General features: G+C 30.9%; 5 protein-coding genes and 1 long non-coding RNA gene across 9 annotated transcripts; 4 read left to right on the forward strand and 2 right to left on the reverse strand.

Moving 5' to 3' along the window:
• The first annotated feature begins 156 nt into the window (after positions 1–156).
• Positions 157–6,474, forward strand: LOC124957929 (Golgi resident protein GCP60). 2 transcript variants are annotated; one of them, XM_047515486.1, is made up of 4 exons: positions 157–388; positions 594–1,657; positions 1,734–1,793; positions 1,883–6,474. In XM_047515486.1, exons 1-4 carry the CDS (start codon positions 211–213, stop codon positions 1,982–1,984), a joined length of 1,404 nt encoding a protein of 467 aa, XP_047371442.1. In that variant the 5' UTR covers positions 157–210; the 3' UTR covers positions 1,985–6,474. The 2 variants fall into 2 exon arrangements, with proteins under 2 accessions (XP_047371442.1, XP_047371441.1); XM_047515485.1 differs by having other exon boundaries at positions 158–388; positions 1,734–1,799.
• Positions 3,088–12,463, reverse strand: LOC124957928. Of its 2 annotated transcripts, XM_047515484.1 has the most exons (10): positions 12,136–12,463; positions 11,620–11,786; positions 10,875–11,068; positions 10,230–10,361; positions 10,045–10,125; positions 9,743–9,970; positions 9,386–9,589; positions 9,117–9,311; positions 7,723–9,053; positions 3,088–7,584 (listed from the first exon to the last, which is right to left on the reverse strand). In XM_047515484.1, exons 3-10 carry the CDS (start codon positions 10,893–10,895, stop codon positions 6,939–6,941), a joined length of 2,838 nt encoding a protein of 945 aa, XP_047371440.1. In that variant the 5' UTR covers positions 10,896–11,068; positions 11,620–11,786; positions 12,136–12,463; the 3' UTR covers positions 3,088–6,938. The 2 variants fall into 2 exon arrangements, with proteins under 2 accessions (XP_047371440.1, XP_047371438.1); XM_047515482.1 differs by lacking the exon at positions 11,620–11,786.
• On the forward strand, positions 6,989–12,550 carry LOC124957930. Its single transcript, XR_007103774.1, has 3 exons — positions 6,989–7,265; positions 7,340–9,562; positions 9,938–12,550. It is a non-coding gene; the product is annotated as an uncharacterized LOC124957930 (long non-coding RNA).
• A 4,293-nt stretch (positions 12,551–16,843) lies between these two features.
• On the forward strand, positions 16,844–18,039 carry LOC124946699 (5'-deoxynucleotidase HDDC2). 2 transcript variants are annotated; one of them, XM_047487782.1, is made up of 4 exons: positions 16,844–17,002; positions 17,245–17,369; positions 17,488–17,656; positions 17,802–18,039. In XM_047487782.1, exons 1-4 carry the CDS (start codon positions 16,952–16,954, stop codon positions 18,030–18,032), a joined length of 576 nt encoding a protein of 191 aa, XP_047343738.1. In that variant the 5' UTR covers positions 16,844–16,951; the 3' UTR covers positions 18,033–18,039. The 2 variants fall into 2 exon arrangements, with proteins under 2 accessions (XP_047343738.1, XP_047343739.1); XM_047487783.1 differs by having other exon boundaries at positions 16,887–17,024.
• A 1,184-nt stretch (positions 18,040–19,223) lies between these two features.
• LOC124946693 (nicotinamidase-like) lies at positions 19,224–22,701 on the forward strand. The gene is made up of 4 exons (XM_047487769.1): positions 19,224–19,599; positions 20,415–20,661; positions 20,841–20,987; positions 21,077–22,701. Exons 1-4 carry the CDS (start codon positions 19,385–19,387, stop codon positions 21,452–21,454), a joined length of 987 nt encoding a protein of 328 aa, XP_047343725.1. The 5' UTR covers positions 19,224–19,384; the 3' UTR covers positions 21,455–22,701.
• Positions 21,732–24,603, reverse strand: LOC124946694 (C-type lectin domain family 9 member A). The gene is made up of 7 exons (XM_047487770.1): positions 23,609–24,603; positions 23,442–23,520; positions 23,264–23,346; positions 22,901–23,122; positions 22,720–22,824; positions 22,355–22,646; positions 21,732–22,284 (listed from the first exon to the last, which is right to left on the reverse strand). Exons 2-7 carry the CDS (start codon positions 23,447–23,449, stop codon positions 22,125–22,127), a joined length of 870 nt encoding a protein of 289 aa, XP_047343726.1. The 5' UTR covers positions 23,450–23,520; positions 23,609–24,603; the 3' UTR covers positions 21,732–22,124.
• Positions 24,604–24,648: the final 45 nt, after the last annotated feature.

Here is a 24,648-nt window from a genome sequence, read left to right on the forward strand (position 1 = left end):
AACTTATAATACGTATAATTATATTTCATTGAAAATTTTATTCTGCATTTTATATTCTTTATATTTTTAATAATTAAATCATTGTAATTTATACCTGCGTATCGATAAATTCTTATAATAAAAACGCGTATGATAGAAACACTGATTATTTTTCAATGAGGTTAGAATTGTAATGGCAGCATTGTTCATTGACGTGTCATTCAGTTACAAATGGCGGCGACCGATGAGACTGTTTCCGTAGTAGAGAAAGACATCGAAAAATTAAATGTTTCAGAAAGTGATTCGAACAAGAATGAGGATGATATCAAAAGTGGAGAGCTTTATGAACCACATTTATGGGGTTTCGAAACACGGGAGCTCTACAAAATTGCACTTAGTTTCTATAAAGGTATACGAGTCTACTTGATAATTCATTATCTTGTTTTCTTATTATTATTATATTTATAATTAGAAAAGATCTTAAGAAAAAGATATAAGAAAATTCATTGGATTCTAATCTATAAAGTTAATGATTCTCCTATCGTTTTCCACATGCAGATTTCTATAAATAAATCTTTAATGTATTCATTAATATTTTATTATTGCTTTCTCAGAGAAAGAAGGAAAAGCTGTTCACCTTTCGTATGAGGATAAATTGAAGTTGGTTGCATTCACACAGCAGGTAATGCATGGAAAATGTACTGCTGAAAATGCCCCACCACTAGGAGTTTTAGATGTAATTGGCAAAGATAGACGCCTGGCATGGCAAAATTTAGGGGATATATCTAAGGAACAAGCAATGGAAGGATTTATAGTTTTACTAGATAAATTGTGTCCATTATTCAAGACAGTAGTAGAAGCACAAAAGAGAGATATAGAGGAAAAAAAGCGTTTGAAGCAAGAAGAAGAAATTAAACAGGTAGAAGAAGAAAAAAGATTGGCAGAATTAGCTGAAGAGAAAAAAAGAGAAGAAGAGGAAAGATTAAAATTGGAGTCACAAAAAAGACAGATACAAGATGCGCTCAATTTACAAACATATTATCAATTTAAAGTGTACGCTGAACAACAATATCCTGGAAATCCAGAGCAACAGGCTGTTTTGATTAGACAATTACAAGAACAACATTATCATCAATATATGCAACAATTACATCAAAATCAATTAGTCATAGAAGATCAAAAACCAGAGGAAACAAATGAATTGGATAGCACAAACAAAAATACTGAAAAGGAACCCATAACAGAAAATGAGCCTGCGCTTTTACAAGATGAAGATTCAGATGAGTTACAAGAAGACTGGCCACAGATTGCCCCTGCTGAAATGTGGACACGTAAAGGTGTAGAAGAATTTAAAGAAACAATTAGAAAGGAAGCAGGTGATGCTGTTATAAAGGTCGGCCATGGAGAAACTGTTACTGTGAGGGTACCAACTCATGAAGATGGTTCATGTTTATTCTGGGAATTTGCCACCGATGGTTATGATATTGGATTTGGAGTTTATTTCGAATGGTCTAAGTCTGATACAGATCAAGTATCTGTTCACATTAGCGAATCGGAAGATGATGAAGATGAAGAAGATGATTACGAAACTCAAGATGATTTAGAAAGTGGAGGAATAAATGGAAATAATAGAGTTGAATATAAACCAGCCACGCCACCTATAAGTGTAATAGTACCTGTAAGTATACTATAACATTTTATTTTTTCCAAATTTTCTACATTTATAATTAAATTTGTATGTTTTCATTATTAAGATCTACAGGAGAGATTCTCAAGAAGAAGTATATGCTGGAAGTCATCAATATCCTGGACAGGTAAATGTAATGGCCTTTAATAAATTATTATATAATAATAATAATCATCACGTAGTAAAATTAATTCCTTGTTAATTCTTTGATCACAGGGAGTATATCTTCTGAAGTTCGACAATTCATATTCATTGTGGCGAAGTAAAACACTTTACTATCGAGTATACTACACTAGACCAGGATTTACAAAGGATTAGTTGTAATTGTTAAATTAAGGATTCATTGAGTGTATATTTGTTGTGCACTGGCTCGTCATAATCGCCTGCTGATATTGCTAGTCCAACTAAATAAAGTGTCCTATATCCTGTCTTTTCTCACATAAGACAAGGTGTTCACTGTGCAAAAATAATATACGTATATATACATATATTAAAATATATCTATATGTATATATATATATATATTTATACACGCATATATCACACATATATATTATATATACAAATTAGTATTCGTACCCGCCTATTACAGGCTAATCAATGATGTTGAATGGAAAACAAAAGAAAAAAGAACTACGATAAGTTAATAAAACTTATAAAAAAAAAGAAAAAAAAAAAAAAAAAAAAAAAACAAATCTGTATTAATAAACATTTAGTATTGTCTGCATGTATTATTCAAATATGATATGTAGATTTTACCACTTTCAACCCTGTTTCTTATATTTTCTGGATATGTTGTTCTGGATATTTGTTTAGATTTCAAATCAATTCTCTCTATATGTTTCGGTGGCCCCTCTACAGCTGCCTGAAATTTCAAATGTCTATATATTATTCAGAAATTAAAACAAAAGAAAGGAAATCTTTAGCTCATATATGCATCTGCAGGCATTAGACGTTTATTGATATAGATATTTATTGTATAGTTATGTAAGGACACTTTTTATTTAAAAAAAAAAAAAAAGAAAGATTTAGCACAAGAACAATAAATATGTTTGTTACTTTGTTGAGGAAAGTTGATCAAAAGACCTTGAATTATGGACAAGAAATAAAAGTATCAGAAGAAATAGTTTCACAATGCACAGTCTAAATGTATTACATTTCCGTGCGATTGTGTGTGCGTCTATGGGTGTTCGTGTAGATTGTATATTACTCGTATAATCAGAAAGAATATAGATCCGGTACGCTTAATTAGCACCACATTTTATGGCTTTACGCAAATTATTGCATAATTTTTTTTTTTGTTTTTTTTTTTTTTTTTTGTTTTTGAGAAATACAATATAAGTATATAAAACACGCTTGTGCATTATTTATTCATATACGTATTTGCATTCGTAATACCTAAAGAAACAAATTCGGATCTGTAACTTTTAAATATGTCAACGTTTATTATATTATAACCATAGTTTGTTTTTACACCAGTATAATTCACTGTATATCATTAATAACATTATATATAATAATACTACTATATTTTATATAGCGACAGAATCACGTTAGTTACAGATGCATTATTTTTCAAAAAAAAGCACGCTTATATAATCTGCACCCTAACGTTTTTCTATTTATCACGTATCAGCATTGCTCTAAAACAATTTTTCGATCAGAAGAGCACTTTTTAAGACGGCATGGGTAATACAATATTTGTTTTTCCTTTAAATAACGAAACTTCCCCGCTCGTCAGTTAAATACATTATTAGATTGTCTGCTATTACATAAGCTGTAACAATCAAAAATTACCCTTAATTCTTTATTCTTTTTTCTTTCTTTAATCTTCAATATAACAATTTTCTTATGAAACAAAATCATATATGTACGACATTCGATATGATTTCGAATATCGAATATTACAAAAAGAATGCCAATTAATATCTATTTCTATTTCTCTATAATAATAATAATCTATACTGCCTCTATGCTCTTAGCTGTGTGTATTTCTTACATTTAAGCTTTACTTGCTACTATGTTGACAAGTCGTATATTATACTATTATGCATAGTATATGTATACAGTACATATATATACATATCTATATATGTATGTATGTTATGTATATGTATGTATGCATATATATGAATATAAGTATGTAGGTATGTATGAGATCACATATTCATTGCCAATAAGAAAAATAGAGTTTTGACGTTAATTGGTTACGGTACTAATAAAATCGTAGACTTCGATACCTTTCACATTTGATTAATAAAATTTTAATGTAAGCAACTTGAAAGGCATGATAAGGAAAAACGTATATTTTTGTACGTTTTTATCCTATTTTTATATTACATTCGCATCGTTCTTCGCAAGAAGGAAAAAAGAAAAAGATGTACATCCTTTCTAGATGTACATTTCTCTTTTGTTTTCATAATTACTTCATTTAAATCGATTTTACTTAAAAATTATGGCGGGCGGGGAATAATCTTCTACTTCGTCCATGATTGTGCGCAATTTAAAAAGCGACGTTACATTCTTTCAATTATATATCACCAAACTAGAACGGGATTGTATATATATCACATTTTTAAACATTATAAATATATATTTATACACATTATCGTACTTAAGTATTCGGATGAACTGTGTTATGCTTACGAATTATTCGAAATAATTACGCGATATATATATATATATATATATATATATATATATATATTGTTTTTTTCCAAAAACAGATTATCTATTTATAGATTTTAAATATCTGTGAACAGAAAAAAATTTGTCAAATTTTTTTATTGCAGATGTTTCGAATACTTACCCGAACGATAATGTATATACAGTATACTATACAATAATTGTTGGCTTGTCGCAAATAGATTAGCTTAAGCCTAAAATTACGTTAGTATTAACTGCGCATTTTATTATACCCGGAAATACACATACGTATAAGCTTTGTAATTGCAAACGTTTATAAGAATGCATAATTTGAAACACACGCGCGCGTATAATCGTTTACAAATAACACTCCAAATTCTCTCTCTTATATGCGTTATAGAAGACTATATATACGCAGAAGAGTAATTCTGTGATTTTTGTTGTTGTTGTTTTTCAATAAGTTTGACGTCGTTATACATATATTTATAATCGTATATATATACAGGGTACGTTAAGAGAAAAGAGTTATAGATTTAGAAAATATATAGTACTCATGCAAGCTGAGTAAACAATTAGTAATTGGCAATTTTGTCAATAAATAATGCATATTAAGTTTAATGAGTTAAATATACTTTCTAAATCTTAAACCCCTTATTTTGAACTCCCTGTATATATATATATATATTATTAGATGTTAATATTTTGGAAACTTGCACGTTTGGTCTTTTACATAAAAATATTTAGGAATTATAAATGGCATTGTCCGTTCGAGAAAAACGAACGAAATTTGTACCGTCTTATCAATTCCGATTTGAATCTTTTTCTTGTTCGTTTGTACGAAATCGGAACCGTCGAATGTTTTAGAAGGTCGTTGTCCAGCATTTGGTGATCGTATATACGCTTGTACAAATGGATTAACTCAAACGACTTATATCCATTATACTTATGTAAAAAATACTGCTCCAATAACGAGCAATAGATCTTACATCGGCGATAAAGTTAAAAATTAGTTGAGGATCGTTTGTGTTGTTGGATAAACAACATTATGAGAAAGAGTCTTTGTGGTCGTACGATATTGCCGAAAATATTTTTATCCATGTACAAAGAGACGCGATTACTTAAAAATTGACAGTCAACGTCATCGGTACTAAAATATTCGTACGAAATTTCATACGCCATTAGCTAAAAATGTTATATTCAGCAAGGATATCCAATGAATACCGTGTAAAACATTTTCTTTTGTTTCATATGTTATTGCCTTAATGTGTATGCAATAATTTGGCATTTTTTTGTTTTTATCATTGGCGATTTACATTTTAACGATGAATATATATCGATTATATTGGTAGAAAAAATAACTTATTTTACAACTCGCATATATTAGATTTTTTGCTAAATTAAATCGTAATGGTGTAGTTTCGAAAATTTTCCCCGTCACACATTAACTATTACGAACATTTTTATTCTTTCAACAACAAAATATGGAATTAATTGAGAATATTTAAATGTCAAATGGAAGATATTTCCCCTTGAAAGTGTACTCATGGATACATAAATGTTGAATATTAATGTAATATACTTCTAATTGAATATACCATGGAAACTGATGAGATTATGATATTAATTTAATGTGAAGTGTTTACAAACTGACTTTATCGATAATCGATATCTAAAATGGGATAACAGATACAGTACCTTACAAAAGTATTTAAATAACTTTCAAAATTATAACATATTGTTTAGAGACATTATTATGAGAAAAGTTGGCGAACACTTTCAAGGGATCCTTTTTACGTGTGTATGAACTAACGATAAACAAAGATTTAGGACGGTAGTTAAATGTAATTGTCATCGATCGACTATGTTAATTGTGCATAATGTTATCAACGATGCGTGATACTTTCTGTTCCTAATTTAATGTCAATAAAGCCAATGATTACGATACTGTGCGCGTATAATTGACTCTCGACAAATTTGCGTTTTGTATACCTAGCTATGTTTTAAAGCACTCTATTGGAACATACGCATATGCGATGACCATTCATATTTCTTAGATATTTATAGCGCTATTTATGACATTTTTCTTTATAGCATTATCATCAGCAGTAGCAGCACCAGCGTACCACAAATTCGTGCCTATGTATAAAATAATTTTTACTCGAGTTCGTCAATATTATTATCCCAAAATTCGAAAACACACTTCCTAGCTAGCAATAAGACTTCCTAGCTAGCAATAAGACTTCCTAGCTAGCAATGCCTAATTACATCGCAAATCGAAAGCGTATAACGTTATCTCCAAAATTAACGCGTTAAAAAGACGGAATAAGTTTTTGTTTTTGTTCTTTCTTTTTTTTTCCCTTTTTTTCATTCTTTTTCTTTAGCATTCCAAAATATTATCATGTATCTGTATGGTAATTTTTACTTAAAAATCGAACGTTCGAAGAAAACGCGACGATCTTGAAGAGCAATCGTTAGTCACTATATATTCTACTGTTTAAAGAAGGCCCCATTCTCCTCCTTCAATCGTACTATATATATGTATGTGTGTGTATATATATATATATATATATATATAGTATATGAACAGAGCGCGCGTAGTACAAAAGGAGCTAATCGTATCGACTTGTTACAACGAGGTTTCCATGTTAAGGTTGGTACGTCTACCGTTCATCGATCTGCAATTCATCGAGTCTACTCTACCAGTGAAGCTTCTTCGTAAATTTGAATTACGACCATCCTTCGGATTGGTTCTTCGTTCTGTTAAGGATCTCGTCAATGTGTTAGGTGAAACGTTATTTTCGACGGACCAGCCACTAGCTTCGTTTTCATGTTCATCTTCAACTGAAAAATGTTCTTTGACTGTGAGATTTCCTTCGGCCGAAGGTCGAAAGTCATTCTTTAAAACGATCGGTTGTGTTATCGACGTTGTTCGTCGATCGGTCGTAAAACCGTCGTAAGGAGGAAATGATACGCCATTTTTATAACCAGGCACATAGATATTTCCATTCATAGTCTCGTAATTCTCAGGTTCAACCAAGGGAAAGGAATAATCGGCGTCTACAGCAAAAGTACGACGCCTGTGGATCTTACGAACATCTCTGTGACGTCGATGTATACCCTCTCGTTCGGTAAAAGATCGTCTAAGCTTAACCAACATAGGAACGTTAGAAATCTCCTCGTGATAGCTTTGATTTCTCGTTGGTACAACATTCTTACCACCGAACGGGTCGTCCGGACAGACTTCTTGGATTGGGCTAGCGAAGATGAGAGTTCTGTGAAAGATAGAAACATCAAAAATAGTAATCAAAGAGGACGGAATATATAAAAGAGATTTGTTGATTAAAAAAAAGAAAAGTTTCAGTTGAATATTTAAAAATTAAGGAAAAGTAGATGATATTAGTAAAATTGACCTTGAATAATCATATTTTTGTTCCGTAGGTGATGACTTCTCTTTCCCAAAGGTAGAATTCTGTAGATATCCTTTATCTTTCGCTCGTGAACTCGACGCATTATTCAAGTATTCTCGTGACAAACACGTGTGAACCTTCTCCTCATTTGATCCAACAATTTCATTATTTCTTCTCCCACATTCCAAATGCGAGTTATTATATCGAAGCTCCTCGAAACTCCTATCCAACCTTACGGTTTCCCAATCTTCGATGTGCTCTAATTCTTGTGCGGTAGTCATCAAAGTGTATCGACGCTTGTTTTGCTTGAGAATCGATTTCAAACAGAAATAGGTCCTCGAGACTGGTATTTGCCTACGAACTTCATCCGATCTTGGATTCACGGTCACTCTGCAACGCGATGTGCTCTGCTCCACAAATCTCTTTGGAATAGCACCTTTCGATTCAGCACTGTTTATCTCACGAGTCACATTATTATCTATAGATTTGTTTATTATTATAGACGAAACTTCATCATCGATTATTGTTTCAAAATTATCCCGAGGTCCATCCAATTTGACTCTCGAGAGATTATTTCGAGAATCTGTAGTTTCTTCTTCTAAAATATTCTCCAAACTTTTACAATTTATCTTGGAAGAACAAGCTCCTTCGTGACCTATTTCTGAACGCGATCGTAAGTTCGGCTCGGAAATATCTCGTTTCACTCTTCGCGATGGGCGAACAACTTTGTCGGTCCTATCCATTGTTCTAGCGTTATTAACGGTAATCTCACCGAGATTATTTTTGTCCGAAACACTGGGACACGTGTAAGAACTTTGGTGACCGCACGAACAAGATACAAGTTCAAAGTCATTTGAGATATCGTTCTGACACATCGAACTGCTAGCGATACACGTAGGATCCAAAGTTACGTAAGTAGAGTCTCGATTTTCCCCATGATTCGAAAGATTTTGTTCCTGAACGATCTCCAAGTCGTTGGAAATTTTATGACAAAGACATTGGCACGTCGGTTCAATCTCCACTCTGAGATCCTTTCTTTCTTCTTGAATCAATGGAAAAGTTCCGGCGACGTTCGATCCAAGTTCAGCTCGTTCGTAAAGCAATGCTTCGGAATAACTAGGAACTATTCCCATATCGATCTCGGACTCTGTTCCTGGCTCTGCTTCGATCTGTCGATTTTCTGTGGTAGGTCGAGCTGCTGGTTCCATGAGGAGTGCTTCACTGTAACTTGGTGCCAACATGTAAGATCCTGGTTGACTCAATTGACTAGTGGAAGTACGTATTGGCTCGGCACCGATCGGTGTATCATAGTTCACTCCAAATAGTTTAGTCACCTAAAAACATCGGTAAATCTTATCCCTTCTTCCTAAAAATCTTTAGATATCGTAACTGTTTACCTGATAGTCGGCGTATTGCGTATTGTACTCTATGATTACTCTCAAGGGCCAACTAAGGAGGAGAGCGCTAAGGCACCAGTAAACGTAACGATTGGTGAACCAAGGTTTACCAAGGACGGCGACTAAAGTTGTGGGATTGAGATTACATCCAAGTTCCAAGCCTTCCCTCATCTCCATGTAGTCGTCCCTCAGTTCCTATCCAAACGAAAATATAAGATAATTAATTCTTGGCACGAGTATATCCTTCGATCGACTACGAACTAACGTACTTGTTCAGCGAAGAACCTTGACCTGGCTTCCTCGAATTCCGTGGCGGATCTCATGTTTGAAAAGGCGAAGCCCTTGGTCAGCGCGATCTTCGTGATGGGTACTTTTGGATCGGGTATCAGTTCCTTGCTGATATCCTTCACCCCACAGTAATCGTAGTAATAGAAGGACGTGGCTGCGTGAGTATTCACCCTTTCGTAATAAACCTATCGTGACAAATTAAACGGCACGTTATCGTTTACTCTCTTTTTAAGAGACGCGCGTTTAGCGAATGACGATATAGTAACAACGGATTAAAGTTGTTAAACGGTTTTTTTAAGCGGCTGTTCTTTTTTCTCGTTTGCATGCTACCCCTTTACCTGAGTCGTCGTATAATTGTCTCCGTTTCTATATCGGGTGATTTGCCGTTTCCTACGTACATAATGATAGGAAACGGCCTTCCACCAGATCGTCGGTTGGGCTAGCCTTAGTTGATTTAATTTCAAGAGTACACAGTCTTGACTCTCCGCATGGGACAGATCGATTCTAATCGGGGAATGGTAACACTCCACCAGGTACACGAGATAAAGCATTCCCATAAAGGCAACCTACGATAAGGAAAGTAGCGAATTAATAATGCATATTACTACAATAGATATGATAGTCGTATAAATATACATACTGGAATATATATATAACCATCGTCACATGGAGACACGTGCTTAGTACTTTTGATAAGGTACTTGGAGAAGTTGATTACAACCTACGAATACATTCCTTTAAGATAAAGATCTATTTATAAAAAGATTATATAAAAAAAAAAAAAAAAAACAAAAAGACTAATATTCTTTTCTTTGTAAAACATACCTTGGTAACATTAGCGCACCTACACCACGTAACTGCCGCGAGGCATCCATATATCAGTACGGAAAGTACTAAACACTTGCAATTGGGTTCCTTCTGCAACGCTCCACAAAACGTTTGAGAAACGGGTTGCTGCTGTAAATAGAAAGAAAAACGGTATAACTAGCAAAGTGCCTATTCTGTTACGATATGATCAAAACGTTTGAGAAACGGGTTGCTGCTGTAAATAGAAAGAAAAATGATATAACTAGCAAAGTGCCTATTCTGTTACAATATGATCGATTTCGTTTTACAAGACGTAGATAATCGAGAACACGGATAACACAATCCTTATAAGGTAAATACATCGAGTAGTCATTATTCCTGAAAAGCTTCGAACTAACGATCGTTTGAAGAGATCGAATTTTATACTTTATCGGTCTTTATCGAATGATTGAAAGACCTTAGATATTTTGTTCTATTACGACTTTAATTTTTTATTTTTTAAATAAAATTATTAATAAAATTAAAATCCATTGAAAGAAATATATTCTTATTGATTAATTGAGAAACATAAACATTTTTTATTTTTTAAGTAAAATTATTTTAATAGCATTTAAATCTTTAAAAAGAAAAATCTATCGAAGAAAATGATCGTTTCTAACTTACCTCTTCGTTTTCCCGATTCATCGTCGAATAACCGAAGCAATCTTCGAGTTGTACAATCGTTTTAGATCAGTTTCCTGATCGTGACATATCACGCGATTATATCTTATGCCGGATTTGTCTTCTCTCGTTGCTCGTCCAAAGGTGGAGGGTCATCCCGTGGATCACGATAACCGACAAACTTTGTAAGACGTCAGCTAGAAAACAGGACCAATACAGAGTGGTCTCTACAGGATGATATTTATAAGCCACCCACGCAAAAATATACTTTATCCTTTAGTTTAAGAAGAATGGGCGTGTTGAACGAACTGAAATATCATGTTTTACATTCACGAGTATTTAGATTTCAAAGTTTCACGATAAAATATTTTTATCGAATTATAGTTATTCCATTTAATTACTTATTAGATTAATTAATAAGAAATATAAGAGAAAAAGAGAGAGAGAGAGAGAGAGAAAAGAAGGAGACAATATCCCTGTTATTTAACATACAGTGAGTTCGATGCTATAGATTTATATAAAGTAGTATTCGAAGGATCAAGATTTAGCGATATAGTTTCGGAGGTATCGCGATAAAAATATTCGTGCCAGTTAAAAAAAAAAAAAGAAAGAAAGAAAGAAAGAAAGAAAGAAAAAAAGAAAGAAGAAAATAAAATAATTCAACGTATATTTATATCCAGACTAAACAAAATTTGATCTATTTTTTCCTTATCTCATTAGAACTATAAATATCATATATTGGCCTTACTCTCTACACGGAAAGCGACGATTTCCTTTATTCGCAAATCAAATTTCTTCACTTACATTACATTTGATCTCATCGAACTACACAGATAAGACGCGGAACTTTCTCACGAACACAGGCCTCCCAAGTAAGACAAATAACTAGGATTCCCATCGGCCCGCCCATCTTCACTGAAAAGTACATATATATGTAATAGTAGCGCGCGCGTATTCTAAATTTCGATAGAACAAATTGATAATGTAACACAGCACTGTGTTCCAATGTAATCCATCGACGCTTCGGTATCTTTACGAAAAGCTTTTCTCCTTCGACTTGCCCAACATTCATTTGGATGAGCGAGGCCGTCGTACTCGAAGAATTGAAGGAAGCGAGAGAGAAAAAAAATTGAAAAAAAAATAGAAAGAAAAAGAGAGAGAGAGAGAGAGAAAGAGAAGGAGAGAGAGAGAGAGAGAGAGAGAGAGAGAGAAATTGAAGAAGAAAGAAAGACACAATGTCGATCGTAGGTATGCGAACATTTACCGAAATATCTTTCCGCTTCATGGCGTTGACCGTAATATAATCGTTTCGCATGACGAGACGAGAAAGGAGAGATTTTTTCTCGATGAGAATCTGCAATTCGAAATTTCTAAAGAATTCCTTATTTTTTTAACGTCCAGCTCTCCACTGGACGCTCCATGGGACGCAACGCCACGGGACGCACCGAGGGACACACCAAGGGATGCAGAAACGCGCGGAAGGTTTCGCGACAACTGCACGCGTCCCTCTCCTGCCCTAGCGACCTTACGCCCGCGAGAGACGACAGCCGCCGCGCCGGCGTCGACGTCTGGCTCGGGGTCGGCGTCGACCCTCTTTCTCTATTCTCTCTCTCTCTCTCTCTCTCTCTCTCTCTCTCTCTCTTTCTCTATTCTCTCTCTCTCTCTCTTTCTCTATTCTCTCTCTCTCTTTCTCGATTCTCTCTCTCTCTTTCTCGATTCTCTCTCTCTCTTTCTCGATTCTCTCTCTCTCTCTCTCTCTTTCTCTATTCTCTCTTTCTCTGTCTCTCTCCCTCTCTTTCTCTTTTCCTCTCTCTCTCTCTCTCTCTCTCTCTTTCTCTTTTCCTCTCTCTTTCTTTCTCTCTCTCTCTCTCTCTTCCTCTTTTCCTCTCTCTCTCTCTCCATCCGCACCCTCCAAATCATCCCTGTGCCATCGACAGTGACGCAGAAGACCCTCTTCGATAACGGAATTCTTCATTTCAGCTTTTAGACAATCCAGCATTTCCAACTTCGATTATTAAAAAATTACCGACTATGTGCAAAAAAAACAGACTGTTCCTTAAAAATGTATGATTATCGAGAATAGAAAAAGGTCTTACAATTAGATTTACACATTCTCAATGATTCTTGAATTATCTTTTCTATTTTAAAATGGTTATTCCAGTAACAAAAAGATTATTTGTAAGAAAGAAAGATATAATAATACAGGGTATGCTATTTAATATTTATGATGTTCGTATTAATATTTCTTTTTCTTGTTTCTTTTTTTTTCAACAGTCGAGAATAACTACTTCGAAAGTACAAACATTATCTTAAAAAAGAACACTTGACAAAGTTTATCCGATCGTACTTCCCTCGTCTTCCCTTTTAATACGTCTCTGCGTATCCTGGCTCGAAAGGGAAAGAAAAGGGAACTCGTCCGTAGGATCTTTTATACATAGTTTTTTCTCCTTTGTTTTATGGAACTTCGTGCTGTCGACCCTTGTGTTTCTTTCTCCCTTTCTCTCTCTCTCTCTCTCTCTCCCTCTCTCCCTCTCTCTCTCTCTCTCTCTCTCTCTCTCTCTCTCTTTCTCTCTCTGCTCTCACCCTCTGTTGAACTCGTCCCTGTAGCATCCGATGGGATGCTGGGAACACTCTAAGATTCTTCGAGTGAATTCTTCTGAACTATGTGAACTAGAAAATTGACGATATTTGCCTAGAAACTTTTTCTTTTCTTCATTGAATACTCTTTCGAAGAAAATCAAGCAGCATGTCCATATAAAGCATGCACAAAATCGATATCGTAAAATTGTCTAATAAATTAAGTAAGGTTTCATGAGAGAGAAAGGTCTAACGTAACTTTGATTTTTTGGTGAGCCGATCTTCTCTAAGCTTAATAACATTCTGTTATCGATCGGTTAGTAGAATGCTTTATCACGTCAAGCATAGACCCTCAATGATTATCGTCCTGTGAAATATTAGACAGCTACTGATCGATGTTTCGATGATACTTCGCCGATCCGTACTAGATAAAATTTATGATTCGACCGAATAGTTGGATTAATATCTAAGAAAACAAATATATTCGTAAATATAGTATCACATTAATTCTAATAATTTCGATCCCAATTGTTAATTATAACAACTTATAGACTTTTGAATAGATCAATCAAAGGGAATAAAATATTAAGAAAATAATATAATTAATCTTTTAAATGCCATAAGCGTATTAACGTGCTTAAATTAATTAATATAATCGATCAAATATAATATGGTCCATAGTATGGAAACGTGTAATGAAGCATATTATACAAAAGAAAACTTTTAAATTAATCAATGCTTTCGTATATTTTATTTTAAATTAATAATAACATTTATTTTCAATTATTATTGAGCTTTTTATCTACGACCTAGCAAATTATGCCGAGATAATATTATACACCATTAAAGAGTTAATTTTTTTCTTTTCATAAAATTGCCAAGAAATAAATGCATTTGTTTGATTTTATAAACAAATCTATATATATATATATATAGATGTTGGTCAATATATTGTATGTAAGACATTTTGTATCTTCTCTTACAGCAAATATGACTATAACAGTGGAAAATAAAAATAAGTTTTGGCGCCGTCTCTATTTATTGATTGCAATTTGAGATAATAGTATCCAAGTCTTGCGTAGATGTATCCTTGAACTTTCTAATAAATCTGATTTTGGATCGTTTCGTTTATTCGTTTTTATAGATTGATCGATCTTATCTGGTTGAAATCTATTGAAACCATATGTAAATCTACAGTAGAAAAAAAAATGCATAAAGATCTGAGTAATTTATTTGACATATTTACAAAAAATAAATTCTTAACGATGAACGATATCACCGTTCTTATATCGATTGGTTAGGGTATTCCGTAGATAAGCAAAAGAGCGTTTGTATCGAGCGCGTTACTAAATAACCACGTAACCATCGCACACTTCCTTTGCTTAATCGTACGCGCGTAATCGCGCGTCATTGCGGAAATTTACGTCTGCGCGACTACACTAACAATATGAAGGTCATTGAATATATCGTGGTCTTTCATATCGTTTATATGTATAATAACAGGTATTATCATTTGATTATTTGATTCATTACAAATAAAAACAATGCAGAATCATATTAAAAAGAATGCACAAAAAAAAAGTTATATATAATGAACAATAATTTAAATTATACGAAGAAAAGGAAATATAATTTATAATGCGAAGTCTTCATTACAAAGCATCTTATCACACACACAAAATCGATTATATGAAATTTAAAAATGTTATTATGACAAAAAAAATGATGCGTTGATAATGATACATCATTTCTATTGTAAAGAAAAAAAAAAAAAAAAAAAATACATCTATGAGTCCATCTAATATCGATACAAGGAGACACAATTTCACTTTTTGGACGATGTCCAAAACCGCATTCCATCTATAGCCCGAATTCTTTGTCGGTGAACGTCGCCAATTGATTTTAAGGAAACGTATATATGCCTTCAGTATCGAATCTTTGCTATGTAATGAATGCATATTATTAACTGAAGGTTGAAACTAAAATAAATGTTAAACAATTTAAATTTATTATAAAATATAAATTGATTCGAAATTAATCTTGAAATGTTCAGATAAATTAATAAAAATGACTCGCAACTTCAAAATATGAATTTTGAATATAATCAATAAAATCATAGATTTTAACAGAAAATGTTTCTTTCGTATGTTTGAAGTTTCTCGATCAACGACAATTGACAAAGAAACACAATTGATTGGATCGTGTTATGTAAAAAAACGATGTATCCTCTCTCTTTGTTGAATGATTTTAATTAAAACCAGCAGTCAGTTCTATCCTATTAAGGCAGGAGTTAACAGTCAAAAGCTTATTTGCATTTCAAACGATGAAACTAATACAATTAGATTGAACAATTTTCCACGACCTTCCTCTCCTTTTTTTATCGATTTTTTAAATCATTGAATATAGCCAAAAATAAATACATTGATATTTTATATGTTTGAAAGTTAATGTATGATATTTAAAATTGTAAGCAAAAGATTTTACAAAAAAGAAATGATAACGAATTGTATTTTAATAAATAATATTTGAAGATGAAGATCTAGAGAACTTTTATATGTATGTATTTATGTATATACACAACCACACATTAATTTATATGTATATACCAATCTGTCTCCATCTCTGTTCTATCTTTGTTTTTGTCTCTACTCCGCCCTCTCACTCATTCTCTCTCTCTCTCTCTCTCTCTCTCTCTCTCTCTCTCTCTCTCTCTCTCTCTCTCTCTCTCTCTCTCTCTCTCTCTCTCTCTCTTTTTCTCTCTCCTTCTCTGTTATGTATGTGTGTATAGGAGCACATGCTATATTTTGAGTATTCCAAAAACACACATGTATAGGATGTCCCAAAATTATTAATTGATCTTTGAGTAGATGAAAGAGGGTAAAATTTTAAGACAAAAGTTTCTCTGTCACTTTTCTCATTTATTCATTATGTTATTTAACAATTAAAATGACCAATCCCGTACGCGCAATACGCAGCATTATTTGATCAAATTGAACAAATGATTCAAGGATCGACAAAAAGAGGAGATACGAAATAAAATCTATATATATATATATATATATATATATATATATATATATATACATATATATATATTATATATAAAATATATACAAATAAAAAAATATATATATATATATTTTCTTATTCAATAAACGATGAAAACTTAAACCAGTATAATTATTTTTTAATTTTAACAAAAAAATTATTTTTATTCTAATATTAAAATTATAAAATTAAAGGTATATCAGTATAACAATATGAAAATATAAAAAATTGTTTTATAATGGAATAATTATAATAAAGAAATCATGAAAATTGATTAGATAATGTCGTTTCCTTAAGTAAAATATTGACCAATCATAGACGAGAAAAATCATTTCTTAGAAGTACTGATATAGAGCAACTGTTTCACTATCTTGGTATATCATACATTAATGACATTTCTATGTATTCGAAAGTAGAGTTACTAGACTGAATCGTACAAAGAAAAATTATTAATAATGGATGTGAAAAAGATACATGAATTTATGGAATTGGTTGGACGTCTGAAGGTATTAATCACTTATAATTAAAGTTAGTTAAATACATGTATGCTATTTAAAGTATGTGAACATTAACGTTTTTCACGTGTTTACTAAAGCCAAATGTCTTTGTTTGAGTTGTTTGCACGAATCAAAATGATATATTTTCTCACCTTATAATTTTATTATATAATAGTAATATCTAATAATGTTATTATGTAATAATATATCAACTTTTAATAATTACTTTCTTTTTTCTTTTAAATTTTCAGCACATGAAAAGAACTGGATGGGTGTTAAGAAACATTCCTGATCCTGAAACAATAGCAGGACATATGTACAGGATGGCTATTCTTTCTTTATTAGCAGATGGTGAAGATAATTTAGATAAAAACAAGTAAAAAATGAATTTCTTTTTATTTTTGCAAAACTAGCATTATTCCTCGTTTTAGCATAATGCATTTAATGTATTATTTGAAAGATTGACTAATAGAAAGTTGTAATATTATTTTTAGAATTATGCAAATGACTCTAATTCATGATTTAGCTGAATGTATTGTTGGGGATATAACACCCATTTGTGGTATTTCTCCTGAGGAAAAACATAGACGAGAAGATGCTGCAATGGAAGAAATTTGTCAACTCTTAGGCGATAAAGGTCCAATTATATTACAAATGTTTCGTGTAAGCTATTAGTTTTTACATCTTATTCGTCTGATATATTTTAAAAGAATTCTATTAATTAAATAAAATGGTATAAAAATATTGATTTATGTTTTTTTATGATTCTATATATATATATATATATCTTTTATTTCTTTATATATAGGAATATGAAAAGCAAGAGTCTCCAGAAGCTCAATATGTGAAAGATTTGGACAGACTGGATTTAATTATGCAAGCATATGAATATGAGAAACGAGACAATATCCCTGGTAAATTACAAGAGTTTTTTTCATCGTCTCTAGATAAAATTAAACATCCATTCATCAACAAAGTTGCTGCTGAAATCAGTATTGAAAGAAATACTTTATTTTCTAATTTAAATAAAACAGAATGACAACAGATTAAAATATGAATTTAATTTTTAAACACATAGATTTAATATATCAGGTAAGATTTTGTTTTACAGTTTTATTTATTTAGAAACTGTACATTTTACTAATTTATACAAATGTTACGTAACAATATACGTAACTATTATTATGTTCAGTTATATAAAATGTAAACATACACAATAGTATATACTAAAAGCGTACACAAAAGAACGTAATAAAAATTAAAGAGCAGAAGTAAAAATAATAGTGTTTACTATTATTATGTTACTTAAATATTAAACGTTAATATTATACAAAGAAGTAGAATTGCAATTTGATAATGCAGAATTGATTGTATTTATAAAAATAAGTTATAGTGATATAAATTATATCAACTTTTGATTTAACCACATATTGCTTTGTGGTTATATATATTTATTGATATTGCTGTTAATACACACACAACTAGATGGAATAATTTGTATACTATACATGTAAAGTTTGTATATTTATCACTTGATAAGCCATTAAAAAAAATGAAATAAGGAAATAGTATTATAAATTTATGCCTTAATACAGTGACAAATAAAATATATATTTGTACATAAATTACAAGAAATATTTCAATTAATATATAATTGTCATTGAGCATATCAATATAGAATACTTAAGCTTCAATATTTAAATATTTCATCCTAATGAATAAAGAAACAAGAATAAATGAATCACAGTCATGTATGTGGATCTAATTATATTTTCAAGATTTGATTTTTATTCACATTATTTAACATACATTGTATACTAGAATGATATACGTGTACCTAATAAAAAAGTTTCTGACTAACATATTTTATAAATAAATTCATATTTTTCGTTACGTTTATTAAATTATTACTTATTATACACATATTAACCTATCATAGCTTTAAATAAATATTTAAATTAAAAATATTCTATTTATAAAAAAATGAAGAGAAGAATGTTTCGCACCAAAGACGATAGAAGTCGCTGATTGAATGTCAAAAGAATATTGATTTTCTACATAAAAAACTAACGTATGAAATAACAAATTTCTGCACAAATTTAATTACTTTCCTAAAAATTAATTTAAATAATTTTATCAATATTAAAACTAATATATCATTTTTATCAATTTATAAAGTAGTATGAACAAATATTACACATCGTGTCTACAGATTAGTATTTAAAGGCATACTCGAAGTAATTCGCGTCAGTTGCTTTGATAAAAGTGTTCGCAAACACATCGTTTCGTGCAGTATAATTTCTTTCTCATCTTTCGTTATATTTAGTTAAAATCTCCGAATAATTATTGTTTCGTAATATTTATATAATTTTCTTTAGCACTTTAATCAATATGACAAAAAAAATTGATTGGACATCAGCCGATAATATTTTCAAAACATTTGATTTAAACAAAGACGATATAATCGATGAAAACAAATTTTTTCTTTTATGCAAGGAATTTTACGATGAAAAAGAAGTCAATGAAAATGAATGGAGAGTTAAAGAAATGTTCAAGATATTTAGCTTGAATGATCAGAAAGGATTAGAAATATCAAAATGGATAAGGTATCGTACAATCTTATGTGATATAATTTTATGTATATAATCTATTTTACGTGATATAATCGCTAGAATATTTATCTATATTTATCAAATTTTTTGAAATCCGTTTTCGATATATTATATTTAATTTTAAACTTTTAAAAGTTAAAAACTTTTCATTATAAAGGATGACTATAATTACTATTATTGCTTTTTATATTCCACCGGTAATTAGGAATTTTACATTGATTATAATTTTAATTGTACTTATTCAATAAAATTTGAGTAGTATATCAATGATTAATATGACGTGACGAAGTATTAAATTTTATGTTCTGTTTGTGGATAAATATACGTTTGGAGCAGATTTATATGCTTGCTCATGTTTTGAGTCAGCGAACGATGAACATAACAAACGAGTGGCATAACGAAAGGATTTAGTCTATTTCGTACTTTATTTACTTCTTTTTCACGACAGCATGTTAATAAATAATATTCTTTATATGTAGATATATATACTTTACGTAGAAATAAATTGAGAATGAAATATTGTAATGATAATGTCGAAGAAATATTCACTAAACATATTCAAATTTTGACGTACTATTAATAAAAAATTTGGCGCGAAATATAAACGATTTCAAATTTGTTAAAAAAAAAAAAAACGAAAGATGTAAGAAATAATTTTTCTGGAGGTCAATACAAAATTATTTCTCATTCATCCGTGTCTATTATTATTATAATATATATATATATATATATATATATATATATATATATATATATGTATATATGTATATGTAACTATTGCACTTATATAATTGTTTTACTCTTAATAGATGCTTTACAAAATGGATTAAAAAAAAACCTGTAAATGTATTAATAGTAGTCGATGTACAAAACGACTTTATTGATGGAAATTTAGCATTACCTAATCGAACGGGTTACGAAGTAATAAAACCAATTAATCGTTTGTTGAAACAAGCTCGTTGGGACCAAGTTATTTATTCATTCGATTGGCATCCTGAGAACCATATTAGTTTTTACGACAATCTTGCTAAACGAGAACTTCATCCGTCATCTAAAGTATGTATATCTCAAATTCTAACGTTTCTAATAGATACCCAAATACCCAATATTGACGTAACTCTAATTATACTAACGTAACTTTACTTAAGATGACGTAACTCTTCTCATTGTTATGTAATAGATGCACGTACCCATTAATCTACGTCAATAAAAAATAATAGTTTTTTTATTTGTAGATTACAAAAGAAAAAGCTAAGCCTTTTAATACTGTTACTTTTTTAAAACCGCACGTAGAACAAATACTTTGGCCAAGACATTGTGTAATGAACTCATGGGGCGCAAAATTAAATAATGATCTATATATATTACCAAACTCTATACAAGTATGTACAATAAAGTTTCCATTAATACTATTTACTCTTGAAAACATCTATAGTTATTCTTGTTATATATACATTGTATTCTATTTAAGATATATAAGGGCCAAGATCCAGATAGCGAAGCTTACTCGATTTTCACAAAAGAAAATCAGGAAATAATTTCATCGAAAATCAAAGCCACAGATTTGTACATTTGTGGATTGGCCTCAGACGTTTGCGTGAAAGAAACATGTCTCGAGGGATTGAAACTGGGCTATAATGTCATTATGATCGAAGATAGCTGCCGCGGTATCGATAAGAACAAAACAGAAGAAGCTAAAAAATTAATTATGGAAAACGGTGGTTTGGTGACAAATAGTAATCACGTTTTGTCTCTTGTAAACGAAGGAAAACGAAGTTTGATTCTTGATCATCACGCTTTGAACAAGCTTTGTTCTTCCATTGATGACAAAAACGCATTAGTGAACTAATCTGTTCTTCATAATCATAGATAGAAACGATGTTAATTCTAACGAAATGGTTCTTTTAATCTTAGCTCGTCATATTCTTTAAATCAAGTATTAGTAGTTTAATAATATTTCAAAGTATTCTTCCAAAATAAATCCATTTTTTTTTAAATAAATATTTTTTATTAAATAATAGCTATATATATATATATATATATATATATATATATATATATATATATATATATATGTATGTAATGGCGGCGGATTTACTGGCAGGAAATGGAGGTGATACATTTTTAATTTAATATCTGATATAATAATTTATATAATTTTTATTTTATAATTTTTATTTCTACATTTGCGGTAATCAAATTCTCACTTCACCAATTACATAAAGAGTTAAATCTAAAAATTATAGAACCCCATTAAAAAAACATTTTAGGACTCTTGAAGGCTAAATTCACCAATGTCTATATCTTTCAGGATATCTAAATTAAATGAATAAAATGTTATTAAAAACTTGATGCATGGAGTTCAAACGCATTCGTAACGATATTGTATATCGATTAACAAAATTGATTACACGAAATTAAATACACGACACGCGATATATAAAAAAGAAATTTTTGGAAATCGAATGTGAATTGTATTTCATGTAAATAATAAAACAATTCTAGAGAAATCTTTGAACTCAACTGACAGTATCGGATAACATTCGTGCTGTTCTCTCAATTTTATTCGCTGACTCGTCGTCTGTGGTCAATTCGCAAATGAATTTCTGCCTTGACGCACATTCTTCACCCTTATAAGAATAAATCTTCGAAGATAGATCGTAGGACAATTTTAGACACCTAAAATATTTACGTTGAAAAACAAGAAATTGAACAGAATGAAATATAAAGAATTATGATTGTTAATAACCTGCCGTTTCCAACGACAGCTTGTTTCGTATCATTATGAATAGGTCTGGCACTTCCGGCCCAGATCCATAAAAGGCCAGGGTTTAAACCACCTGTCCAAAAGTTTTTGCCTTTGAGCTTCGCATTTCCTTGGAGATACGAAATTACATCCTGATTTTCAACAATGGTTTCGAATTCGACCAAATGTCCTCCCATACCTCGGCAAAGACTGGCGGATGACTTCCAATCGTATTCACGATCACTAAAATAATAGCAATACTGACCGATGCTCGTGTAGTTCGATGGGCAGGAATCTATAAGATTTTTATTATCAATAAAAATGTAAAAAAATGATTTTTTTACTAAAGACATAACTATCTTATTTACCTTTGTTAGCGGTAGATCCAGAAATAACATAATACAAAAGTTCTTCAGCTCTCCTAAGACGTTTTTCTACGTAATCCACTCTGTATACAAGTTTCTCAATTGCACCTGAAAACAAAAATATTAACTAGAGTTTCTGTAAAATGATTTAAAGAAAATGTCCTTATAAGATTATTATCATTACCGAGTAAGTAAATATCTGTCTCAGAAACGTCTCTCTTATTCTGTGTTCCCTTGGTAGATACTGTTAATACTTTGTCATTTAGTTTCATTACCTTCGATATTCTTGACATGCCAGGATTCGCGGCAGTGACAATCCAATCTTCTAAAATTTCGCTCCAAGGTCCTATTCTACGACTTTCAGGTATATTCGTGTCGTTTGTTGATTTCGTAAAAGAAGACTCAGCTAACAATAATTGTACAAAATACAAAATTAACACAAGCTCGTGATAATTAATTATAATAAATTATTTTGTACCATTCCTTAATCTCTTATAGAGTGAGATAAATTATTGAAGTAAAATAAATTTCTTCTTTGATAATGTACCAGAAATTTCTATGATGATTACTGCCGATGTCATCAATAAAATCGATAGAAATGTACGTAAGTATCTTGATTGCCTCATGAAACTGCAATTTGATAAGAAGAATAAATTAATTATAAAATAAAAATAAAATGAAAAAAATTTTTTATTTATATATCTATAAGCAGAAAGTAAACATACTGCGTCATAGTTAATCACACTCTTAGACGCTGGTAATGATTGGAATTTCCCGCTTTCTCCGCGTATCTCTATTACATACCTTAGAAGCACAGTGATGATAAATAAAATAAATATTCTAATAGATTTTTACAATTTACAAGATTACAATTTATATGTACATAACTTACAAAACTTTTAATTTTATCAAAACGATATTCTCTCAAATAAGAATATTAATACTTCCGCATTAATCCATTCAAAATGCTGTTTTCTCTACGCGTGAATGTTCAACGTACGACTGACGATAAACGATCCGAAAGGATGATCAGCCGAAGACTTCTCTGGGTCACTTTCTCCCCTCCTCGAAAAACAAGTCACTTTCTTTTACAAGTTCGTTTATAATGTCATTCTATACGACGATTGCTCCTATGAGAAAAGATACTCTCAAGGAAAATAAAAGAAATCAATCGATCGATGCGCGTTATAATGAACGTTAGATGTATGTGTACATGTAATTCTTCAATGATTAATTTATTTTTTTCATAAAGTTTATTATCATTTTTCGAAAGATTATAACAACGATATTTAATGACATAATCTTTCATTTATATCTTCAAACTTATGCGTTAAATTGATCTTTATGATGCACCAAAGAATCTTAAACGAAGATTAATGATCATTGGTAACTCAACACTTCGTACCTAGAAGTATTTACTTCGATATTTACAAACATTTTTTTAACCGCTTATAATAATATATATATATATATTATATAATTATAATATATATATGTATATCTATAATATATATATATATATATATATATAAATATATTATATATATACATACACATATACATATCCGCAATATTCGAAATTTTTTCGAACTACGGATTGGTCCCTTTATTTCGGCTCGATCATGATATCGCAAAATCCGGATCTACCACCTGAATAAGTGATTGTCCGCAAAGATCGACCTACTGACCTCGATGGTCGTCTCGATTACGCAGAGTTGAAAAGCACTTGTGTTCATATGTACGTTTCAGTATCTAATCGTATGAATAAACGAGAATATAGATAAAGCGATACGTGATCGTACAATGAATTACCCGATCGTAGGGTGAATTGTTATTATTAATCAAAGATATTGGTTACAACTTATCCAATATTAATTCCAATTTATACGAATTAAAATCAATATCTTCGATTATGATATAATAATATTATTG

This window comes from Vespa velutina, chromosome 2 (assembly GCF_912470025.1).
Source record: "Vespa velutina chromosome 2, iVesVel2.1, whole genome shotgun sequence".
Classification (NCBI taxonomy): Eukaryota; Metazoa; Arthropoda; class Insecta; order Hymenoptera; family Vespidae; genus Vespa; species Vespa velutina.

Coding starts and splice junctions, on each gene's coding strand:
- LOC124946694 (XM_047487770.1), bottom strand. Junction 23,123..23,263: donor AATCATCATAGAAATTTCTG/GTACATTATCAA, acceptor AATTATTGTTAG/CTGAGTCTTCTTTTACGAAA. Junction 22,825..22,900: donor GACAGATATTTACTTACTCG/GTAATGATAATA, acceptor TTTTGTTTTCAG/GTGCAATTGAGAAACTTGTA.
- LOC124946699 (XM_047487782.1), top strand. CDS start 16,952: ATGGATGTGAAAAAGATACATGAATTTATGGAATTGGTTGGACGTCTG. Junction 17,003..17,244: donor AATTGGTTGGACGTCTGAAG/GTATTAATCACT, acceptor TTAAATTTTCAG/CACATGAAAAGAACTGGATG. Junction 17,370..17,487: donor GATAATTTAGATAAAAACAA/GTAAAAAATGAA, acceptor TATTATTTTTAG/AATTATGCAAATGACTCTAA.
- LOC124946693 (XM_047487769.1), top strand. CDS start 19,385: ATGACAAAAAAAATTGATTGGACATCAGCCGATAATATTTTCAAAACA. Junction 19,600..20,414: donor GAAATATCAAAATGGATAAG/GTATCGTACAAT, acceptor TACTCTTAATAG/ATGCTTTACAAAATGGATTA. Junction 20,988..21,076: donor TATTACCAAACTCTATACAA/GTATGTACAATA, acceptor ATTCTATTTAAG/ATATATAAGGGCCAAGATCC.
- LOC124957929 (XM_047515485.1), top strand. CDS start 211: ATGGCGGCGACCGATGAGACTGTTTCCGTAGTAGAGAAAGACATCGAA. Junction 389..593: donor TGCACTTAGTTTCTATAAAG/GTATACGAGTCT, acceptor TTGCTTTCTCAG/AGAAAGAAGGAAAAGCTGTT. Junction 1,800..1,882: donor AATATCCTGGACAGGTAAAT/GTAATGGCCTTT, acceptor CTTTGATCACAG/GGAGTATATCTTCTGAAGTT.
- LOC124957928 (XM_047515482.1), bottom strand. CDS start 10,895: ATGAATCGGGAAAACGAAGAG. Junction 10,362..10,874: donor TGAATCGGGAAAACGAAGAG/GTAAGTTAGAAA, acceptor TTCTATTTACAG/CAGCAACCCGTTTCTCAAAC. Junction 9,312..9,385: donor CAAGGTTCTTCGCTGAACAA/GTACGTTAGTTC, acceptor TCGTTTGGATAG/GAACTGAGGGACGACTACAT.